The following is a 25,931-nucleotide window of genomic DNA, read 5'->3' on the forward strand; positions in this document are numbered from 1 at the left end:
ATGTCTGTATTTGTGAACAGTAAGGAATGTCTCTCAGATAGACTGTGTCCATGACTGTACAATCTTGTGTCAATTAAAGGCCTCTTCGCAGGTTTGTGAAAATGATGCTGGGGACTAATCTCCATTTCAAAAAGGGAAGTTTTTCTAACTGAAAAAGGTGTTTGTCCTGAATGTTCGATAACTTGTATTTCCGTCATTTTCTCGTGTCTGTTAATTTTAGCGACGAAGGGATATGATATTCTATAGAACGCCTTTTGTTTTATCAATTACAAACAATAGCATGTGAAGGGCGATACAATGTTGCCTTGTCCGAGAAACGGGAAGTACACTAGCTGTTTTCACTTCACTGCTCACACTTACATTGAAGAGCTATGTAGTCAGTAATCTTGGCTAGTCTATTCTATTGTCAAACAGAATTTTCCCTCAAATTCAACATCACTGTCAGAATATATTCGAGAAAGGTTTACAACGTTTAAACTTTATTCATCCTGGATTCAATAGCAAGTGTACATTCTTTGATCACGGATTTGCGAGTGCAAAACATTATAAAAGCACGGGACTGCAATTTTGTGTTCCTTGTCTGTGTAACCTCAGATCACTGAAAATATTCATTAGTGATCTGAGTCTGAGTTGGAACACATCTCCGTTTATAGTACTAGTTGTGTGTATTCACTAAGCCGTTTCAATATAATAATCATATGGACGTTTTATTTTCAACATCACGCAAACCATTGGCCTCTTTTCATGGTAGCGATTAGTCTATCTGCTAGACCACGGATGTTCTTCCGATACAATACGACACACGACCGAACATCGCTATCGAGGATGGAACATCCAAGGCAAGCCCTCACTGCGAACTTCGTTCGCTTATAGTAATTAATATCGAAAGAAAGCACGAACATCTAGCAGCAAGACTAGGTAGCGATTTGACAGACGCCAACAAAATCGAATTTTAGACTCTAATATTACTCTTCGCACGTACAGACTTCTTTTTATAGGATAATATCATAAAAAGTGAATCAGAGCAAGCATCTAACCTAGAGTCTAAAATTTGATTTTATCCGATAATGGATATTTGTGTAATGGTTCGTCTTCATGGGGTCAGGTGTAAAAAAGACGGGTCAAAGTTTGGAAATGTGCACTCAGAGAACTGCGACACAACTGCTGACAGAGAGTTCTCAAATCATATTTCAGAGCTAAGGTGGCTATTGTCCTGCGTGTTCATTATAAAGCGGCCAAGTTCGCGTCACAATTTGTAAAATAACGCTACGACATTATACTAAACAATAAAGAATAAATAAGCCTTTGAAGTTTCTGTGCTCCTACTATAAATACTTCCTATGAATCTGGCCACAGCTACTCATGTCCTAGTCTAGCTGCTAGACCTCAGGTGTTAACACTGTATTCCGAATTTACAATACGACAAGGATGGGCGTTCGCCATCACAGCGAACTTCGTCGGGAGAAAGCCCGAACGTCTAGCAGCAAGACAACTTTCTATAGTGGTCTGAGCGCACCATGCATACAATGAAAAGATGGAAAAGAAGATTATGCAAATACCCGACACTTCTTTATTTCTGTTGATATAGATGATGAGGCCAATTAACACATTTCTACCAGCTTAGCATATTAACTAACCTCGGATTTTCGAGGTTGGGAAGTTCTCAATTGGTCATACTTTAGCATCGGAGAGAATTGTAATGGCAAACTCTCTCCGTTCCCATGGAGGAATTTCCGCTTGTTGTTAGTGGTCTTGTTGTGGAACATCCTAACTGTCATAACCTGTAAAGCTGAATTCGAAGGTAAAACACATACATCGATACATTTTGTGTTTTGTTTGTGTTATACTTTCTTCTGGGAGAACTAATTAGTTGTTAAAGATAACCTGTCAATGTAACGGTAGATATTTTTAAGTCTGTATTCGAAGTTTCATGAAAATTAAACGGCAAATTTCCATATGAGTGGCATGTGAAGTCAACAATGTATGTTAGTAATTGTTACAGATCTAAGGGCCTGCAATCGGCAGCGGTTCTTCCCCGTGTACCTTAACCGTCATTAAACAGACGGTAACTTTGCGATCACTCAGTGCGTAATGAAAATCACACCAGATATATAGATATAGATATATATATAGATAATATAAAATGTTTGGTGACGGCGGCAATGTTCATTTTTCAATTCTTTCTCCTAAGAATTTGAATGCAGAGAGTTTGATATATTGATTACTGCTATTTTAACACGTTGTCCCAGTCATTTAGTACTTGCATTGGAAGTGCATGAAGTGAAAATTTGTTAAAGTAATCTCCGTGTTAATAGTTAAAAACAGATGTTTCGAGCGGAGCCAAGGGACTATTTTTGGGCATACATACAAGACTACAATTGTGTCAGTGTATGTCTCGATAAAACTCGAAATGAGTCATGTAAGGTATTTTCCCTTGAAGAACATGAACATAGAAACTTGCGTCTTGGCGATGCTACCGTTCACAGTGTATTCAGTGTATTCATAATGAAAATGCGGAACGTAACAATTTCTCAAGTTCCACATCTCACACACACACATACGTAATGCGGGGAGGTCACTAAAATATGGACAGATCTTATGAATTTAAGAAATAAGTTCATTTTAACGAAGGTTTTACTTTTCTACATCTTCACGAAGTGTTCAAGCTATAACTAGATAATCATTTGACACATCGTCGCAGAAGAACTTGCCTCTTTACGGCACCTTCCAACACACGTCGTGAACGTTAAGTTGCGTTAGTGGAAATATGCTCTGTCTTGCTTTTCAGTCTTTTTCTTTCTACGTTAAGGTTCTTTTATCTGATAATAAATTATTATTATTAGTTTAAAAATCAAAATGACATAGCTTCATCGCTTTTCAGTATTGAATTACTATACAAGTGTGTTAGGTCTTATATAGTAAGGTGTCCATGTGGAATAAAACGTTCGAGTTTTTTTTTTTAAAGATCCATAGCCGGGTTTTTTTCGCCATTACTATTAAAATACAAACCTAATATCTGCGCAAATACACAGTTATATTTTAATGGCTTTGTTCTAAAAAGAGAATTATCCTATATAATTCTTATGGCTCCACTCATAACAGGTGTTTATGCAATTCTTGAAATTTGATGTCCAAAAATATTTCCTCTGACGAGAGTCAACTTTGGGTGTCATCTCATGACGATACATGTATTCCATGTTAAATAACTGCATTTCGGATAAGAAATTATCATTTTCCATTTTGACTTTGAACCTAATATCCTTTGCATCAGTTGAAAGCTTGCGTTTTTGTTTATTGAATCATACACGTCTATACCTAGTACCTGTTCTAAAACCAAGTACCCCCTCCCCCACCCCCAACCGAGGGAGTTCTTATTATTTTTTTTATCTACCTGTGATGCTGAACCCCAGTTTATAACAAGTCCCTTCTATGCTAATTTGCCAATATTTGTAACTCTATTTTTAGAGAAGTTGTGTGTTGCATGGGTTAGTTAAATTGAATTTTTGGGCTCTGTGAGCATCAGAAATGCCGCAAAACTAGCACCACTGTAGTTCCCCATAAATGGCGTACAATAAAAACATTCAGCTTCTGCTGCTTCCAGTTTGTCGAGTAATCTCTCGAACGTTGTGCCATTTCTTTCACTGCTAACCATTTAGTTATTATTTATCATATAACAATATTTCGCATGAAAAAAATCCGTGTAAATGTAATAAAATGTCGAGAAACTCGGGTGTAAAGAGTCTGAAGATAGTAAACATTTCCTTTTTGAATGTAAACTCGTTGAGTGGTTATGTAGAAAATGTGCAAGCTGTTATCATCAACAAAATAGAGAATCAATATGTAAAACTGATTTGAAAGCATATGGTGTTTGTCTATTGAATATATGGTACGACTTTTGATGTCGTTAATATAAATTTGACCGTGTCGGTGTTCGCATTGCACAAAGCAAGAAGTTTTGAATGATGAAACATTGAACAAATAATGTGAATATTTTATAAGAAAAAAAGAACAAAATATTAAAATAGATTGCCATTGCTTTGTCGTCTGCTGTGTAATATCTTGTAGTTATTTCAACGCTTTATAGTCTGCTGTGTAATATCTTGTAGTTATTTCAACGCTTTGTAGTCTGCTGTGTAATATCTTGTAGTCTGCTGTGTAATATCTTGTAGTTATTTCAACGCTTTGTAGTCTGCTGTGTAATATCTTGTAGTCTGCTGTGTAATATCTTGTAGTTATTTCAACGTTTTGTAGTCTGCTGTGTAATATCTTGTAGTCTGCTGTGTAATATCTTGCAGTTATTTCAACGCTTTATAGTCTGCTGTGTAATATCTTGTAGTCTGCTGTGTAATATCTTGTTCTTCTTTCAATGCTTTGTAGTCTGTTGTGTAATATCTTGTAGTTCTTTCAATGCTTTGTCCTCTGCTGTGTAATATCTTGTAGTTCTTTCAATGCTTTGTCCTCTGTTGTGTAATATCTTGTAGTTCTTTCAATGCTTTGTCCTCTGCTGTGTAATATCTTGTAGTTCTTTCAATGCTTTGTCCTCTGTTGTGTAATATCTTGTAGTTCTTTCAATGCTTTGTCCTCTGCTGTGTAATATCTTGTAGTTCTTTCAATGCTTTGTCCTCTGTTGTGTAATATCTTGTAGTTCTTTCAATGCTTTGTCCTCTGTTGTGTAATATCTTGTAGTTCTTTCAATGCTTTGTCCTCTGTTGTGTAATATCTTGTAGTTCTTTCAATGCTTTGTAGTCTGCTGTGTAATATCTTGTAGTCTGCTGTGTAATATCTTGTAATATTTCAACGCTTTGTAGTCTACTGTGTAATATCTTGTAGTCTGCTATGTAATATCTTGTAGTTCTTTCAACGCTTTGTAGTCTGCTGTGTAATATCTTGTAGTTGCTTATTTCAACGCTGGATAAATGAAAAAAAAAAATGTTTTTGATGACCAGAACTTATGGTAAAGGCAAAATTGTAAATAAGTTTGCTCTAAAGGTCCTAACACAATAATTTGTATATATATATATATATATATATATCCTTCATGCATACCAGTACACTGCTAATATTGGATACCATGTTGTATAAGATTGGTGTCCTTGGAATGGAATACAACAAAAATAACGAAACCTGAAACACAAATCTTACCAATATTTTATCGTCTGGCCAGACAAATATCTCAGAGACTTAGCTACATGAAAGTCAGCTAATTCATCTGCTATTATTGCTACTTTTTCAACATGTGACATGTATTGTCTGGCCTGACAAGAAATGAGCACAATCGTTACATTTTAGTCAAAAATATCAGAATGAAGGCGCCGATGATCGCCGACGTTAAGTTACCTTCATGTGTCTGTTCTCTTTTTATATTTATAATGTAACTGATAATGGTAGCTCATGGACAGTGTAAAGAAAGTGTTGTGCAATGTTTGTTACGCCAACCGATTATAGACGCAATGTTTGTAACATTTTTGTCGTCTCAGACGATAAAATGTGGCAATGTTCGTGTGTGTGTGTGTGTGTGTGTGTGTGTGTGTGTGTGTGTGTGTGAGAGAGAGAGAGAGAGAGAGAGAGAGAGAGAGAGAGAGAGAGAGAGAGAGAGAGAGAGAGAGAGAGAGAGAGAGAGAGAGAGAGAGAGAGAGAGAGAGAGAGAGAGAGAGAGAGAGAGAGAGAGAGAGAGACTCACAGACTGTTAAGAATCGACATTTCAATATTTATCATTTTGGCAATTTCAATAACCCTTTCTACAATATTTTAGATTTATTTCCTCTAATTCACTGAGTCACGAGAATAGCAATTTTAATCATCGTTTTGCTTGGTTGAGAATGAAAGCTATAGGATGATGTATTGACATATTGTGTGCAAATTAATTAGCTCACTGTAATGACATCAATGACATTTAATATGCAAGGTAATTAGGATAAGTGACGACTCATCATTTGTGAATTGAGTCCTTGTTTCAACATGGATCGTTTTGAATTCAGCCGACGTTCGTGTTTAGTCAATTTTGTTACACATATCAAAGGCTGGATTCATCTTTTGACTTAGATCCAATCATATTGAAGACATTATGACGTCACTGTTTTAAGAGTAGAAAGTACGTGATTCAATAAAACACAGGCAAGGCAAGCAGAAATTCCTTGTCTGTGAATAAAAGGTACAGATGGAACTAGAGCGAGATTGGAACGAGATTGAGATGGGAACCAGCTCGAGACAAGAACTGGATCTCGATCTGGGAAGTGGGCTAGTGAACCACAAAATTTTGCTTGGTTAACCGTTACGCTTACTACGGTACTTGGAGTACCCTCGGCACGAAATGAGTTATAGAGACGTGGGCTAGAGTATGTTGCTGTGAGATGCAAAACAATTAAAATATATCTATTGCCATGATTTTAAATAACCTGTCTGCAACTCAGGGAAGGGAAGATTATAAAATATTTTGTCGTTCTTAATGCTTTATTTTGGGCCCATGTTTTTATTTTCATTAGGTCGTGAATTTGTGTTCTGTAGGTAGGTCTCGATGTCGATGTTCCCTTGTAAAACTTCATACTCAAACAATCTGTCATCCCATTCATATAATTCCTTTATCGTGGTTATTTGCATAAACTTGCTCGTTTAGGTCCAGGCATAGTAATTTTCCATAAACTTCATAAACTTTTTGATATTTGTACAATGTATATATGATTTTGACTACGAACCACGTTTGCTTCTTAGTAGAGAGGAGTGACATCACTGTCTGTACGTCCATCCGTGCCTGTGTGTGTGTGTGTGTGTGTGTGTGTGTGTGTGTGTGTGTGTGTGTGTGTGTGTGTGTGTGTGTAGTTATCATAAATGGTGGGACAATATTTTTTTTATGATGTTCCAAGGTGTGCCAGATGAGGAACTTTTCATGCAAAAAATTTGCTCTAGCGAGGTTTTGACCAGTGAACGAAATATGTGCACTCACTCGCTATTATATGTACGAGCAACGCCGATATATATACATAAGTTATTTTGTTGAAACTTTACTTTATTTTAGTGCCATGCATTTACTTATAGTATACAGCGAAAATTCTTTAATATCTCAATTTGATAATTTTTCCCGATTTTAATACATGGTCACTTGTCAAAACCGACCAGGGGTGGTTTATAGCTATTATATTATACCAGTATATTGAAAATAATCGAAAACAAGATAATAAGTAAGTCTGAGAAGTGAGAACTTAACTGCGTGCCCCCCCCCCCATGAGTAATTTACATAACAATAAAACTTCGACAGCTGGTCTCACATGTCTCATGCATGCGAACGCGGTGCGCGTGCGTAACGTGTGAACGCCGTGTAGTCTACGCCGTGTGTGTCTTGCAGTACAGTGACTGGATTGTTATTGTATTTGTCGCAGCTGGCGCTCGTGATGTTGTTAGGTCACACCATGGATGTATTAGTGAGAATACATCCATGGTCACACAGAGAGCTACGAAAACATGGAGAACTACGACAGTGAGGCTGAACATCGAGCCCGTAAGTCAAGCTCGTAAGGGCAAGCTCGATGTTCGGCCTCACTGCACTACTGTCGTATTTCTCAATATTTTCGGACTTCTCTGTGACCTAACAACTTCACGAGCGCCTGTGGTCACGACTTCAAGTTCAGTAAACTTCCCGGGGCCGGGTTTGGGGATTTCCCACTTGGACTGCATGATCACCGATACAGTGGGACAAGATCCAAGACAAGTTTTTACTTTAGTGGTAAGCATGTCAGTAAATCTGTCATTTTTATGGCAGGACACGTACACCCTTGCAACCACGGTACTGTACATGTTTCGACTCCGGCTGAGTCAAGAACCATGGCCCCAGGCAATGATTGTACAGTCCAGTAATGTTTGCCATTCTGCCCTCACCGGCCTCCTCTCACGGTTGACCGATGTGTGAGGGCTCCACGTCACAGCGTACCGTTACAGACTAGGGAAGTCATCTACCACTCTAAACTACTAGTAATAATACGTACTTGTATCACTATGTTTTACCGACCTGATGAATGTGTTTAAGGATGTGGAAACTACTTTTATTAACATTTTACACTACTGTGATCAGCATTTGCATTAAAGGGGACTGAACACAGACGAGGCTGGTTTTATCTTCGCTGCATTTCTTTATGCTGAGGGGGATCCAGAAAATTGATTGTTAGTATAAACACTACATTGTACAACCTATCTGAAATAGAGTTATAAAATTGATTGTTAGTATAAACCCCACATTGTACAACCTATCTGAAATAGAGTTATAAAATTGATTGTTAGTATAAACCCCACATTGTACAACCTATCTGAAATAGAGTTATAAAATTGATTGTTAGGATAAACCCCACATTGTACAACCTATCTGAAATAGAGTTATAAAATTGATTGTTAGTATAAACCCCACATTGTACAACCTATCTGAAATAGAGTTATAAAATTGATTGTTAGTATAAACCCCACATTGTACAACCTATCTGAAATAGAGTTATAAAATTGATTGTTAGTATAAACCCCACATTGTACAACCTATCTGAAATAGAGTTATAAAATTGATTGTTAGTATAAACCCCACATTGTACAACCTATCTGAAATAGAGTTATAAAATTGATTGTTAGTATAAACCCCACATTGTACAACCTATCTGAAATAGAGTTATAAAATTGATTGTTAGTATAAACCCCACATTGTACAACCTATCTGAAATAGAGTTATAAAATTGATTGTTAGTATAAACCCCACATTGTACAACCTATCTGAAATAGAGTTATAAAAATGATTGTTAGGATAAAGCCTACATTGTACAACCTATCTGAAATAGAGTTATAAAATTGATTGTTAGTATAAACCCCACATTGTACAACCTATCTGAAATAGAGTTATAAAATTGATTGTTAGTATAAACCCCACATTGTACAACCTATCTGAAATAGAGTTATAAAAATGATTGTTAGTATAAAGCCCACATTGTACAACCTATCTGAAATAGAGTTATAAAATTGATTGTTAGTATAAAGCCCACATTGTACAACCTATCTGAAATAGAGTTATAAAATTGATTGTTAGTATAAACCCCACATTGTGCAACCTATCTGAAATAGAGTTATAAAATTGATTGTTAGGATAAACCCTACATTGGCAAATCTGGGGTTGAAGAGACCTGCTATAACTGGGGGTAAGGTATCCTGGGAAACAAACAATCTTAAATTAACCCTTACCCTATTCACTCTATCAGGACATTGACACTATTAAACTCACATTATAGAATAGAATAGAATAGAATAGAATAGAATAGAATAGAATAGAGTAGAGTAGAGTAGAGTAGAGTAGAGTAGAGTAGAGTAGAGTAGAGTAGAGTAGAGTAGAGTAGAGTAGAATAGAATAGATTAGAATAGAATAGAATAGAATAGAATAGAATAGAATAGAATAGAATAGAATAGAATAGAATAGAATAGAATAGAGTAGAGTAGAGTAGAATAGAATAGAATTGTTATAACATTCGTTAAGAAAAGTACATTTCTTTATTGGATTATAAAAAGAAGAATACGAAATTTCAAACATCAACAATACCGCAAAGGAATACTTTTTGAACATTTGTAAAAGATTATTTCACCAAGAAATGGACCAAAGACAATGATAGACAAGACTCAAATTATTACACAATAAGATACAGACAGCCAATTATCTGAAAAATATGAAAAACAGAGAAGTTGGTTTAATTTCAAGAATTAGACTGACCTCACATAATTTACAGATTGAAATTGGAAGACATAAAAGGGAGGGAGGGAGGGAGGCAGACAGACAGACAGACAGACAGACAGACAGACAGACAGACAGACAGACAGACAGACAGACAGACTGATACAGACAGCCAATTATCTGAAAAATATGAAAAACAGAGAAGTTGGTTTAATTTCAAGAATTAGACTGACCTCACATAATTTACAGATTGAAATTGGAAGACATAAAAGGGAGGGAGGGAGGGAGGCAGACAGACAAACAGACAGACAGACAGACAGACAGACAGACAGACAGACAGACAGACAGACAGAGAAAGTGAGGGAGGGAGGGATGGACAATAAATGTATTATCATTATTGATATTATTAGCTTTTCTCCCAAATAGAAATATACACTTTTTAGCTCCGCTGTCAGCGAAAGCTGAAAGCGTAGCTTTAGGTATAGGTGGGTATTGAGGTATAGAGAGTAGAGTGAATCATAGGTGTCCGTCAAACTTTTATATTTTTACTATCTACTCCGGAAGTGACAGTCGGAATTCTTCGATATTTGGTGTGCATGTTCCCTGGGGGGAGGCTATTCAGATTTGTTCATGCCAAGTTGATCTGTGCCATTTTCAATTTTTTATGATTTTTTTTCATAAAATGTCATTTTCATCAACTCCTTGAAAACCTCTTATTAGATTGCTTTGATATCTGGCGTGTTGATGCGCAGGGGGTAGCTTACTCAGATTTGTTAATTTCAAGTCAGCACATCCTCATTTTTATTTTTTATGATTTTTTTTTTGTAATTTGAAAAAAAAATGAATATGTTAATGAGCATAATGACCGACGCCATATTGGAAATCAGTCGACGAGACTTTAAGTAAACTGCCACTTTTCAAAAGACACTATTGACGTCAAACAAGCAATGTAATATGTGCTATAGTCATAATTCTACGCATTGGGCGCCCAAATGACAAGCGTTTGTTCGAAACAGGGTTGTAAACTTCAAATCAGTCCGCAACATCCTCATTTGCATACTCTATCCTGATTCGACCAGAAGCTGAAGGTGACCTCATTTGACCGAGCGATTTTCCACAGCAAGCATCTTGAGTATCAACACAGGACGTTCTTGGTACTCACTAAAATCACACTTCAGACCCACTATAAAAGTGTGATGTTTTCAGATAACATGTAACTTGTGGTTAATTCTATATTGTCGTGCAATTTGGAATGACAGTGAACCAGAATTCAGACAACTTGCGTAAGGAAGGGCATGCCAGACATGCGGTTGAAGTTATGGCCGACAGTTCACATGTAAAGTTAAACGACATGAACGTGTCTTGCCTTTCCAAAATGCAAATATTTGGCAAGTAAAAATAATTAAAATAATTACAACTTTAATTTGGCTTTAGACTTTGCATTATGTTTTGCGTATCTTTCCCCGTTTTACATGTAAATCCGAAAAGGTTCTCTCTCATCATGTCATCAGTGTCAGTGATCATACCGCGCGGGGCTGCTTTGAGTACGAGCGAAGTGAGGCATGTTGAGGTATTTTGTTGAGAATTATAAATATTGCGAAATGTCAAGTACAAGGTTTAAATACAATGGAATGATGAAAAAAATGGCAGAGTCTGCTGACAGGCGCCGGTCACAAGAAATACTGTGAATTAAAATATCAGACGATGTATGTATTAATCGCCGACAATCCACCCGTATGCATGAGGGACTAACCCGGTGCCGTGCCGATCTTATCCCTTGCCGATTTCGTCCCCCACGCATGCGCATATTATCCAACAGGGCTTCGCGGGATCAGATCGGCAGCTAAAGCTGCCGATTTCGGTTCCGTTGCCGATTTCGACCCTCGACTCAAAAATCAAGTTCATGCTAAAATTTCTTTCGTATAATCTATCCGGTGATCACTGTTAAAGTGTCTAAGTTCGTATAAAATGTATATATACGTTTGGGGAAGTGGATCATTCTGCCGATTTCGGTTCTATTGCCGATTTCGACCCTCGACTCAAAAATCAAGTTCACGCGAAAATCTCTTTTTTATCCGTTGATCACTGTTAAGTGTCTAAATTAGTATAAATTGTATTATACGTTTGGAGAAGTGGATTAATCAGTTAAACTAAGGGAGCCGTCATTATTTATGGCCTGGGGTGGAGGAATTTAGGGGGGTGCACTTACAAATTGGAGATGGCCAGGGGAGGGGGGCTACACCTTTTAAGTGAAACTAGTTAACTGCATCAAAACATATGCAATTGACTGACTTGGAGTACCAACATTGCCAGCTCAAATACTATAGTGTATCTAAAATGTTAATCAATCCCTGTATGTTTTTAAATATCCTGAGTGTAATGTAAAGACAACACATCCCAGCTTTCCATTTTTTTAAATCATCCACTTTAAACTTCTGTAAATACCTCTTTATGTATGATTGGTTGTCCTTGACCCTGAATGGACAACTTTCACAACTGAGAGTCAAAGAGTTAGAAAAATATTTAGATCATCATCATCTAAGTAAACCAGAACTAAACTGAAAATGCTCCCGTTCAGTGGTTTATGTATAATTATCACAGAATAGGAATTTCCTGCTGGAAGTACATTGATCAGAAAGTGGCAATAACATAAATAACAACATACTGCTTGAAATCTTTCACTACTATCAAATCTTTGCACAGTAAATATCTGTAGCATCTTTCATTAAATTTGGTGCTGTTTAATCTGTAGGAATTTTGGTACAAGTATACGATTTGCCATGCTACGATCAGATTGCTTCTCTACAAAAAGTCGAAACGACTGACATATGATAGAAGAAAGTGGCTTGGAAATCGGGGGTTAGAGAAGTCTACGTCCGGTGGGCCGTTTTATGAATAGAAACCATGTTGGATAGTCTGCGCATGTGCGGGGACGAAATCGGCAAGGGATAAGATCGGCACGGCACCGGAAGCAAGTCGTTGTCAGCCATACGTTACAGTGGTAACATCGTCCGAGAAATCGCTGCGTTCAGAGTGTCATTATTCACAGAATTGTTGTTTTCGAGTGAAAACCCGTCTTGAATTGTATAACTCTAACAAATGAAGACATGTCAAGTTATATTTTGAAAGTTGTATCGCTAGTTTGAGACGATTTTCTCACATACTATAGTACTATCGAGGCTTACTTGGAAGTAGTAGGACCTTACTCCAGTTCATCGGGAAGTTTAGCCAGTCCGATAATTCTTTCTGGTTTAGTTTACAACACTTTTGATCAATCACGCAGATTTTGTTGTTGTGATGAAAAGAAATAAAAAAAAAGATCATTTCAACCATTTCGTTGTGTTTTCATTGTGAAAGGTAACCGAACATGAACGAGTGTTACCACTGTAACGTATGGCTGAGAATGACTCTCTTCCGGGTACTTAACTTGAGATTGTCGCCGTACGGAAACTAAGATGGCGATTAATACATTTCTTCCCTATATATATCTACCACAACTAGTACAAGTTGAATGTTGTTGACTTTGTAAATTTGTTAGAAAATTGAAATTCAAATTGCCTCAAAATTATTTTAGATCCCTAGTTTATTTCATTCATCATTAAAATTTTCCAGGGTTACAGCTGTAAGACACTGGAATTATTTATAGCCAACCTCAAAATCCTCTTTTTTTCTTTTTCTTGTGTGCATTTCCCAGTCATTTTTTTCTGAGATTTTGTGCAATTTTTCATAACAGTAGATTTTTGTTATAAAATGGTGACTATGGTATAAAAGTACAATACATTACCAACTTCTGTGTAAAATGTGTTTTATAGTGAGACATCATATGAAACCACTAACCACTTTATTGCATCGCTAAAACAAAACTGCATAGTGAAGACCTGAACCACTTCTACATGTCACCAAAATAAAAAATTAAATTAAAAAAAACAAACAGCGGAGCTATTCTGACCGATAGGTCGCTTGTCTTTTGAGTTACAATGTTTTCTTGTTCTTGTTATTTTTATTCCACTTAGGGACAAACATAAGACTGGTAAACTTAGCTCTAAAGGAAGTAACAAAAGAGGGTGGTACTGTTGTTGATGGTATACTTCCTGATGTGTTAGGGGATGGTGATGAAAGTACATGTTATCACCTGGAAACTGACAGTACTGGTACTCTCCCTTTGTTGAAAGTAGATCTTGGGGATGAAAAAAGATCAGTTCATCGTATCAGTTGTGCTGTCATCAAAAACAGATGGGACTTCACTGGACAAGGTTAGTATGAAACTATACTATCTTGTCTATATTTATTAGAATCATGCACATGTCTTAAGTATTCATAAAATTTTCTTCTGCTTTGGATATGTAAGAATGTTAAATTTTGACAAGTGTGAAGTACTAGATCAAGCACATGTCAGAGCCACAGTAGGCCATGTACATAAAGAGTGCGAGAAATATGTTACATCTTATTGATCCCTACAGACTGATTTGACCATAACATTCTGCACCATGTTGAAAGAGATGTTACATCAGTAGCACTTTTCTTGCACACTGTTGCACTCACATGGCACCGGTAGATCCAATTCTTTGATCCCACACTTACCACATTTAGCGCCCCTTTACAGGGAAAATGGAGTAGATGATATTGTTTCACTCATGGGACGTACCTCTCCTTAACTTTTCAACAATCATCATGGTCTTGTTAAATATAACAGATGGTAGTTATATGTATCAATGGACAGACATACTGTTTGTTGCGAGAATGAATATTCAGGAACTCTGGTAAAGTATAAATGAAAATTTCTACTCACAGAGTCAAAAAAATTCTTGGAAATGAATCCCAAATTTTTTCTGATGTTTCGTCAGCATCGCCAGGGGTGACGTACTACACTGTTTGTTTCTGGGACACAAATCGTACCATCTCAACCATAGCCTGTTTACTGCACTGTCAAGATACATCATTAGCTGGACATACTTTTACCTCCCAGCCATAGCCTATTTTCTACAGTGTCAAGATACATCGTTGGTGTCATACCTCCTAGCCATAGCCTGTTTACTGCAGTGTCAAGATACATCATTAGCTGGTCATACCTCCTAGCCCTATAGCCTGTTTACTGCATTGTATGGATACATTGTTAGCTGGTCATACCTCCTAGCCCTAGCCTGTTTACTGAACTGTATGGATACATTGTTAGCTGGTCATACCTCCTAGCCCTATAGCCTGTTTACTGCAGTGTCAAGATACATCATTAGCTGGTCATACCTCCTAGCCCTATAGCCTGTTTACTGCATTGTATGGATACATTGTTAGCTGGTCATACCTCCTAGCCCTAGCCTGTTTACTGAACTGTATGGATACATTGTTAGCTGGTCATACCTCCTAGCCCTATAGCCTGTTTACTGCAGTGTCAAGATACATCATTAGCTGGTCATACCTCCTAGCCCTATAGCCTGTTTACTGCATTGTATGGATACATTGTTAGCTGGTCATACCTCCTAGCCCTAGCCTGTTTACTGAACTGTATGGATACATTGTTAGCTGGTCATACCTCCTAGCCCTATAGTCTGTTTATCTACTGCACTGTATGGATACATCATTAGCTGGTCATACCTCCTAGCCCTAACCTGTTTACTTCACTCATTAGCTTTCTTCCGATACGATAAGCGAATGAAGTTCGCAGTGAGGGCTTGCCCGAACATCATCAATAGTGATGTTCGGTCATATGTCATATTCTATGGGAAGAACATCCGAGGTCTAGCAGCTAGACTAGTATAACACATACATATAAATAACGTGCAATAAATCCAATCAAATGGATTATTTGGTCTACACCCTAAAATCAGCAACCACAATGTGATTATGATTTCAACCTGTTGCTGTGACTTTAGGATGCAGGATCGTTATTGACATGTTTAATGTCAGTTGTAAGTGATTTTTGGAATTGTCAAGGTTTGAACTTTACGAATATATATACCAGTAGTATGTGATTTAATTTGCATATTAACATCATATACTCTGTATGTACAACCATTTACTTACAACTCAGTGACAATCGCGAAAAGATGTCAAATAAACCCTCCTGCATCCATAGGAATAAACTTTACTTCTAATTATTCATATACATGGTCTAATTATGAGTATTTTAAGAATATTCCATGAATATATTGGGTTGTTTGCCTAATAAAAAAAATAATATTCCAACAGTCAGTGCAGCTTTAATACACATGTCTATAACCCTGTACAACACAATTAGAATGTTCATGCCTTCAATACACATGTCTACCCTGTACAACACTATTAGAATGTCCATGCCTTCAATACACATATCTACCCTGTACAACACTATTAGAATGTCCATGCCTTCAATACACATGTCTACCCTGTACAACACTATTACAATGTCCATGCCTTCAATACACATGTCTACCTTGTACAACACTATTAGAATGTCCATGCCTTCAATACACATGTCTACCCTGTACAACACAATTAGAATGTCCATGCCTTCAATACACATGTCTACCCTGTACAACACTATTAGAATGTCCATGCCTTCAATACACATGTCTACCCTGTACAACACTATTAGAATGTCCATGCCTTCAATACACATGTCTACCCTGTACAACACTATTAGAATGTCCATGCCTTCAATACACATGAAAATATATCAGGCTTGACAAAAATGACAAACATGAATGATATTAAAGTATCTATGCAACAAAAATTTTTTTAAAAAACTTTGTCTCTAGATTGTATTTATGTATACTTTGAGATACTTTCCTGTGTGACCATAATAAAATCATGGTAACAATATTAGTTTATTTCTTGTATAGATACATTGATATTAATATTAATATTTAATCATATCATTGTTGAAATCTGTAGTCAATACATGTATATATATTTTTTTGATTGTTTGTTTGTTGGCTAGTTGTAAACAAAACTAATTAAGCATGGACCCCCTGAAATAATACATGTGTAATATTCTCAAACTTGATCAGTAAAGTTACAATGAATGTGTTGGCATGTCACATGTGTAACTTTGTAATGTGTTGGCATGTCACGTGTGTATATAACTTTAATGTGTGATGAAAACCATGAATATAAATTACCTACTGTAACAATGTTTCAAGTACACTTGCTATTCCTAATTGATGTGTATTTATAACAAGTTCACATCATGCACACAATAATACACAGTTTGTCAAATTTTCTTTTTCACTTGAAAGTTAGTGTACATTTATTGATTGCATTGACATTGATTCTGCATTAATAAAACTTCCTTTGTGTTCAAAACAGATTGTGGTCTTGAGGTGCCACAATTCCAGCAAAATAGTGACTACAGTATTGGGCCTGAATGGTATGAAACCATTCCTTCCACACCAGAGCAATGCTGTAGTAATTGTAGAAATAATCCAGATTGTAAATCATGGACAGTTGACGGTTTTCCTGCTTGTTGGCAATCCTCCACAACATTAATGACCTATACTGAAATCACAGATCCACTACATTTCCCTTACGGTAAGTTACACCTCTACTAGTCATTACCATAATATACACTGATAAGATAAATGTAATTGGGATTGTTGCTCAGACTTATGCAGTCATGGGGACTTGGGTCTGAACTAACCAGGTCAATCAGACTCATGAGACTTATGTCCAATTGATTTAACAACTTTTAATATAATTTCACCTTGAATAAATAATATCAATGATAATTCCAAGTTGCTTTCAATAAATATAAATAAATCACAATATAATAATCTAATAATCACATCTATAATAAGGAAAACTAACATCACAATCTCATCAGTGTGCAAGTTGATTTCACTAAACAAAAATGGACTGGCTTCTCTCTATAAGGTCAAAAAAAATAATTGTTTGGTTCTAGTTACCTGACCCCACCTAGTCTTTCGCTGCCAACCCTAAACTTTTTTTTTATGAATTCAAGAAAATAAATAATGAAATCGCAAAAATTGTGAAGTCTCACGAGAAATAGTAGATGCAGAAACTGCCATCAACTTAAAAAGACACTCTAAAACTGTACATCTGGCAGTACATCTGATAGAAAGAAATGAACAACGCAGAAACCACTTCGGAAACAATGGAAACTGACACAGGAAAAAAAAATACAATGAAATAAAATAAAAAAATCGACCTACCCCACCTATTCTAAAATTGAGTGTACTTGGAACAACACAATTTTTTTTATTAGGCCTAAGTGTAAGTATTGAGATATCAATTAAATAATTTGTTCAAATCTTATATAGAAATAGAATTGATTTAAATTTTATGAGGTCAAATGGAGATGAAATGCGTTTACATATAATTAATCGCTTGGGAGGATTATTGAAATGCAAAGACTCAAATTTCGAATCAGCAATCACGTGATAATTACACTTTTACAGTTAATCATTAAATGAGAGGCTAAACTTCAAAATATAGAAATACATAATTATAGAAATAAAGGTTGAATAATTACAATAAGTTATCAGAAATATAACTAGATAGCTCAGACGACTTCTAGATATAATTGGAGGAATACAGGCATTCAGTAAAATTAATCATCAAATTGCTTAGACAAAGCAAAGTATTTGTTCACAAATTATAAATAAGGTTAAAGATACAAAATATCAAACTATTTTCACCCAAAGTGAATGAAAATTAGCGTTCGATGAAGAAACAAAGAAGTTCATTCTATATGGCTGCTGCGAATCGCATTAATTGCACTGATGAATAAATGAACTTGAGTAAATCCTTGAAGATGCTCCTATTCAAAGATCACAGTCAAACAGAATACTTAAATGTACTTGAAAATGTCAGAAGACAGTACATGTAAAGCAGCTCTCACTAACACGTGATGTGGCTACTTGAACAACAGTAACAACATGATAATACAACAAATCTTCAATGAAGTTAATGAATTACAGGATTCTACAAACAATCTGACGCTATAACAGAAATAATTGTGAGACATTTTACTAGGATAAATAAACGTGTTACTCTTGTACAGTATGATTACAATTATTACAATACATGGCAACAGTTTCAAGCTCTGAAGTAGTTTGAATGCAGTCTTTGCAGCAACGTGTTACTCAGTCTTTCTCTCTAATAATATACGTTATGAAGTGAGACAGTTTGTTTCACTCCAGCATAACTATATTAATGTTCCCAGTGGCAGCAGAGTAGGTAATTAAATAAACTGTTGGAAATTAAGTTTTGTAGCACTCACAGTTTACATTGTATTGACTAGCTCCTATTTGGACAACGTCTTCTGCTTAATATCGTGAAGAGTAGTTATATCCATGGCTTGATGACTTTGAGGCTATACCACTACAGCAACAATGACCATGGTGAACCCTGAGTCGCGTGATTTGGAAAAGTTAACTACTGAGACAACTGCCAATGTCGAACCCTGAACCCTGAAATTGAAACTTACAAAAAACTCATACAGGTGAACACCTTACAAACGATAGGTGGATAATTTTAATAGGAATACATAAATGAATAATAGAAACAAAGGCATAAAATAAACAAACAGTGAGGGCGCCCTCTACATCACGGCTACACAAAGATAAGATATGCAATAGTCATGCAACACAGAGGGACGTACTCATGCGATTTCATGTCACATGTTACTTCATATTCTTGCTTGGTGCTAAACTAACTATATACACATTTAATATACAGTATTTGGTGATTAATATATAATGAGACATGTCAACTAATGATATAGGCATTGTAATATTATTTAATGGATAAGTTCATTAACGTTATTCATACATGAATAGTAGTTGTATGACGTAAGTTTACAGAAATCTTGTATGGTTGCATTGTCACTAACCTTGATTTAGCTTTGATCAGGTGGAAGGCTGTGAACCTCAAACTTTGTTAATAATCTATTTGTGACTAATTCATTAAATCACCAAAATCAACTTAGTGTTTTAATACCCATTTTCTCATGATTTCATGGAACAAGTTTTTTTAATAGTTTTTTTTGATATTCTAATTGCATAAACAAACTCAAATGAACTACAACACAGACAAGAAGGAATAAGCAACAAACAAACAAACAATGCTGTCTCTACAAAAAGTAAAATTAGACACAAAGTCCTGGCAAAGCCTCAGTAACAATGAATCTGAGGAACAAGTTTATGGTATTTCAGGTCAACTTAGCTCATGCTTTGGCTTGTCCTTAAGTCATAAATTTAAAACAAATATTTATACCACATTTCATTGTCCAAGTATGGCTAATGGGTACAATTCAGTTTTTTCTTCTCGAGTGATAGAAGAAATTTACTCAAGAATGTTCCTAACACTGCTATGTTTGTATCTTTACATGTATTCCAAATGTACAGATGACGGTGGATGGACTTCAATATTGATGTATGGTGCAATTATACGTGCTGGGTACTCATCAGACACCAGTTCAAACCCAGTCTGTGGAGAAGAAGTTGCTTTAGACAAGACTACTAATAGTGACCTTGAGTTCCCATGCAATGATAGATTTGGACGATATGTCAGTATTGAACAGAGTGGTACATACAGTCAGCTGAGGGCCTGTGAAGTCGAAGTGTATGCAGGTAAGATGCTACTACAGAAAGCAAGCCATCAGCTGAAATTGATAAAAAGTAAAATATTGTTGTTGCATGTGGTAGAATCAACAATCATGCATTCACATACTAATTTGCAGTGTTTTTGCTAAGGGTGGTAAGTAGGTAAAATCTACCTGGGTTCCCACGTCATTTTACCTGGGTTCCCAAACAATATTATCATAGACTCTATGGGGGAACACTGCCATGTTTACCCCTTTCCTCCATTCTGTTACTGGGATTCTCCAAACTTAGCAAAAACATGGTACGAAATATAATGTGGATCCACAGTATACCTAATACAGTATGTGAATGCATTTGGTGTCATAATCTTTCAGGGTGACGTGAAGCTATTACAAGGTTGTCACTGATTGGAAAACATACATATACTTTATCTCTCATTAACAATACAGCCAACAGATGTACTTGTTTCAATGCTTTCTATCCAATCAGAATGAACCTTATGAAGTGCTTCACATTATCTGACCAATCAGAATGAACCTTATAATGTGCTTCATATTATCTGATCTTTCAGTAGATAAGATGGTAGGTAAACTGTGATTGGTGATTATAAGATGTGAAGTGTTCATTTAGATAAAGAGAATTGAATATAAGAAATTATAATGATAAAGATATTTATATAGCACCTAGTATCCGTATCAAGTGATGCTCAATGACATTTTACAATAAATACTGTCACAAATAAGGCTTTTTCGAAAAGGTATGTCTTTAGTCTTGACTGGAAAGTCTCAATACTGGGTGCAGAGTGGACACTCACAGCGTTTGGCAGTTAGTTCCGCAGAATTGTGTAGCTGAAAGACCAAAAGGCAGTGTTTTTTGGTAAAGAGAAAGAATATTCATTTGGAAGTAAATTTAAATTAGTCAGGGAATGAAAAACAACTGAAAAACAGTGATGTTTTTTGGTATTTAATAACATTTTTTATTGAGCTTATTACAAAAATACAACTCTTTTCATAGATGAAAATCTTTTACATTTTGTATTCAGAAACTTTTCTTAAGTTATCAATTTCAAAAAATGTCCCCATTCCTTAATATGTGCATTTAATTGACTTTTTCTAACTGCAATATGAAATTCTACTCTCTGAATATTTTGCAAGTATTTTTTGTATGCTATCAAATCTGGTTTTTGTTTTCTGAACTTTGAAATATAAACAGTGTTATTAAACACCACAAAAATCAAATCAAATCAAATCATCACTAACATGATTACTGCCCATGTGCAAAGGGTGATAGCCTTGGTTATCATAATACAATCACTGTTTAATCAAGATTGTAACACTGAATGAGGTTGATGTGTGACCACTTGAGGAAAACTTGCTATCAGAGATGCCACCCTATTCTGAGTGTAAATAGTGTAAACAGTGAATGAGGTTGAATGAACAGCCACTTGAGGAAAACTTTAATGTCCATTGATAACTTATGTCAACATGTGATACTAGTAATTAGATATTATTCCCAAATATTTTTTTCCGTTCAACCAAGGAAAATACAAGTGACCTAAGGGGACTTTGTCACTATGATTCGCTTGATGGTTATAGTGACAATACCCAGGAGTATTTTCCAGCTGAATCCAGTAATATAATAGCAAAGAAAAATCAGGGAAAGTAATGGTAATTTTGAATGTTTTGACTCATATTTCGAACACAGCAGAACCTGAGTGATGCAGATGTATGTTCGATTGTCATGACATAGATGCAGGTTGGCGTGATGTAGAACAACCGGGGTATAATTTCCATATTTTCTTGTCCAACTTTGCTCATGTATCGTATAATAGTTTAAGTTTAGCTAGTTAGCCGGTAGTTGAATTGCCATGGTATTGACTCTATTGGCATATCCAACTAAGTTGAGAGGATATGTTGTGTTAGATTACATGTATAGTACTACCCCTGAATATCGTCCAGTGTACAGTAAATACAAACCATTGTGATGCAATTGATGGTGTTCACGCATTGATTGCAACAAAGAGGTCAAGAGCAGAAAAATATTCTATATAGACTAAATGATCAATTTTGATATTTTATATTCTCTTTAGAGATTGTGTTAAAATTGATTTAATCACCTGTGTACTTGCTGAATCTGTGCTTTGATTATTACACTCAATAGAGAATGAGTATAGTTCACAGATCCAGCAAGCAGACAATTATTCAACTCTCTACTTTTGTGAAATTCATTTCATCATTCTCTCTTTTATCTGTACAGATTTTGTGCATTATGTCAGCCTGGGATGCTACATCGACGATCCAGGTTCTCGTGTCTTTCCTGAAAGTAGTAAGCTAGAAGATAACGACCGGGTTTCAGATTTATTAGATGGTAACAGACACAGACAGGATGCATTTAAGAAATGCTCTCTTGCTGCTAATCGACTTGGATTCTTGGTTTTCTCACTACAAAATGGAGGGAAATGTTGGGCAGGCAATACATTAGGGTTAACCTATGATATGTATGGTACAGCTAATGTTTGTGCTGATGATGGAGAGGGTGGACTCCGTGCGAATCATGTTTATCTTAGAGTAAATGGATTCAGAAGTAAGTAAACTTAGTTTAAAGTGGCATAGACTGAGTTTACAATATTTTTACTATTTTTAGAACTTAAAACCTCAATTAAACTATTTTCTAGCTATTACTGTTAATGCTAATGTTGGCTGTACTAAGTTTTGAATTTGATTTGTTTTAGAGCTTAGAGCTGGGGTTTAATCCCAGAACAAACTTTTTGTTTTGAGTTAAAACCCAGAATGAAAAAAAGCTCCACAACAACAACAAAACTCAAATTGAAAACTAACACTACAGTTATTTCAGCTACATTGTTGGAACTGTATGCCTTCTATGATATTACAATTGTCTTCTGACATTGTATAACAGTTGTTTGCATAGTTAGGTTTCTTGGGACTAGTCAGTTTTCTACATATAAAAGATTACATCATGTGATTATTATAAACTATAAAACCATGTCACCTGGTTTGAGTTTAGTCAAATGTAAGTGATGGTTATACTAAAGTAATATGCTTCTGTGAGTAGAATGTACTGTCAATCCATGTGAATAACTTTTCACTATTAAAGTGGCTATATATTGATGAGAATTTGGTATTTTTTGGATTTTGGATTTATAAACCAATTTTATCGTGCTACATGTCCTTCTTGAAAAATCAATGTGAAACAACATAGTCCAAGTCTGTGTTTGTAACTCTATAAATTGCAAAAGATTAATAAATGTGTCAAATGTTTGTTATTGTATGTACAAGTACAATAAACTTCTCTTTTTTTTTACACATTTTTTAGCTTTTTGCAATATTACAAACACAGACATGGACTGTGTTGTTTCACAATGATTTTTCAAGTAGGACGCCATGAAAAAAATGTTTTATAAATTATAAATTAAAAATCCAAATAAATACTCAATCCTGATATGTTCACTTTAATCATGCAGCAACTCATACATCCAAATACGTATAAACTCAGTTTGTGCTCCTTTTACTACATAATACAATTACATAAAAACAACTGTTTAATTCCATGGTCTTTTGAGAAGAAATTTCATTAACTCGTCTATATCTGTAACCTATAACCTCATTTTGTTATTCCTGTTATGGAGCCGTCATAACATATACAGCTTTGGGAATGAAAGGGTGGGCATACTGGGAAATTCCACATTTAAATTTTAATGATTGGAAGCTGTGCAAGGAAATAATAGTGAAAGACCAAGGAGGCGAGGGGAGGAATGGCCCGGTTCTCAAAAACATTTCTAATATTCTAGTTGTGTTAATTACTCTAATAGCTTCCTATAGGAATGTGAAATGGTAAAAGCTCAACCTGCAGGAAGGGAATACAAATGATAATGTTGGTTTTATTATATCACACTTTCCTACTCTGTACTCAATACATTGCAGCCGTTATAAGCACATAGGATTAAAGCATTCACAATGCAACCTCTATCCTACCAGGTCCCCAATTATAAAGCTGGGTTGACTGAGGCACAATTGTGGTTCAAATCGTGCTCAAGGACTTTAGCCTGAAGTGGCCAAGGCATGCATTCTAACCATTTGACCATCATGACTCCCCAACTCCCCCCCCCCCCCCCCCCCCATGAATCTCCCTCCTGCCCCCTCTCCCCATATCTGCTTGATTTCAGTATTTATTATCAATGATATGCTATTTTGTTTTAGAAAAATATTCAGGTCCATGTCTGGAAACTGAAAGTGTGAACCAGCATTGCACTTTTTCCAATGCTTACAAACACAGACAAGTTACAAGTGATAATTTTGCAAACATTCTACAACAAAGAGATTGGCTACCCTAGAGGTTTTTTGGCAAGTGTACTTTTATGCTAGAAAAGCTTACAAGGTCATTAGTTACATTTAAACTGTTGCAATCATATTCAGTTTATGTTCAAAAGTAACAAATCTGTATTTGTGGCCTTAATGAGGGTAATGACATGTATTTTAAATATTTACTAAATAAGTTCCCATTGATGTAATTTTCTTAGTATCCTCTGTAAAGAGATTTGACAATCTAGAAATTTAATGTCAATTGTGTACTTGTAAGACCTTATCATTGTATTAAACTTTGATCAATTTAAATATTGATGTTTTCACTTTACAGAGAGTGTCCCTGGTAGATTTGTAAGCCTTGGCTGTTTCGTGCAATCAGACCCATCCATTCCACCCATAGAGGGCACTGATGACAAATTATCAGACGACTACAAGCAGCGTTCACAAGCCATCAGGAAGTGTGCCATTGTATCTGCTAAACAAGGGTTTCCAATCTTTGGCATTCACGATGGTGGTCAGTGTGTTTCAAGTGATACTGCCTGGCTGACTTATGATAAGAATGGAGAATCAACTGACTGTGAGGATGGGAAAGGTGCATTCAATGCGATTGATGTATATGCTATTATCTACAATAACGGTGAGAAATCTTCCAGCATGCAAACATACATGTGCATATACGTGATACATATAAAATGCATGCATACACACTTACATTATGTACATACATACATTATGCATACACACATGCACATACATATACGCATGCATGGCACACACATACATACATACATACATACATACATACATACATACACATACATACATACATATACATACATACATACATACACACACACACACACTCACACACACACATACATACATACATACATACATACATACATACATACATACATACATACATACATACATACATACATACATACATACATACATACATACATGGAATAATGATTTTATAATTTTATCTTTTTTTAAAATATGAATCATATTTCTGTCATTTTCCCATCCTTTCAAATGAGTGAGAAACAGACCTATAACTGTAAAATGTATATGCAGGTTGGTGCTCTTTCAACCCAAAGTGTTTGTAAAGTACACACATCCAAAAAAAGGAGACCCTTTCTCGTGCCAACTGGATTGCACAAAATAGATACGATAATGAGCTTAAAAAGCTGATCAAAATAATTATTTCTTAGAAATACATCATACTTTTAGCAATTATAAATATAAATATAAATATGCAAATGGTACTTATTTTGAGATAAAATTGAAGCAAAATCTCGGTCCCTGAGTTTAGCAGCTCTTTCCAAAATCATCTGGCCCACATATACCCTAAGCTTAGCTTTCTCATATCTAATGAGCACA

General features: G+C 35.6%; 1 protein-coding gene across 1 annotated transcript; it reads left to right on the forward strand.

The window, feature by feature from the left end:
* Nucleotides 1–25,657, forward strand: LOC144451012 (uncharacterized). Its single transcript, XM_078141771.1, has 8 exons — nt 1–19; nt 1,652–1,801; nt 13,699–13,938; nt 16,967–17,188; nt 20,026–20,250; nt 22,480–22,806; nt 24,877–25,182; nt 25,626–25,657. The coding sequence occupies exons 1-8, from the start codon at nt 1–3 to the stop codon at nt 25,655–25,657; spliced, it is 1,521 nt and encodes a 506-aa protein (XP_077997897.1).
* The last annotated feature ends 274 nt before the right edge of the window (nt 25,658–25,931 follow it).

This window comes from Glandiceps talaboti, chromosome 20 (assembly GCF_964340395.1).
Source record: "Glandiceps talaboti chromosome 20, keGlaTala1.1, whole genome shotgun sequence".
NCBI lineage: Eukaryota > Metazoa > Hemichordata > Enteropneusta > Spengelidae > Glandiceps > Glandiceps talaboti.

Coding starts and splice junctions, on each gene's coding strand:
- LOC144451012 (XM_078141771.1), top strand. Junction 13,939..16,966: donor ATGGGACTTCACTGGACAAG/GTTAGTATGAAA, acceptor TGTTCAAAACAG/ATTGTGGTCTTGAGGTGCCA. Junction 20,251..22,479: donor TGAAGTCGAAGTGTATGCAG/GTAAGATGCTAC, acceptor TTATCTGTACAG/ATTTTGTGCATTATGTCAGC.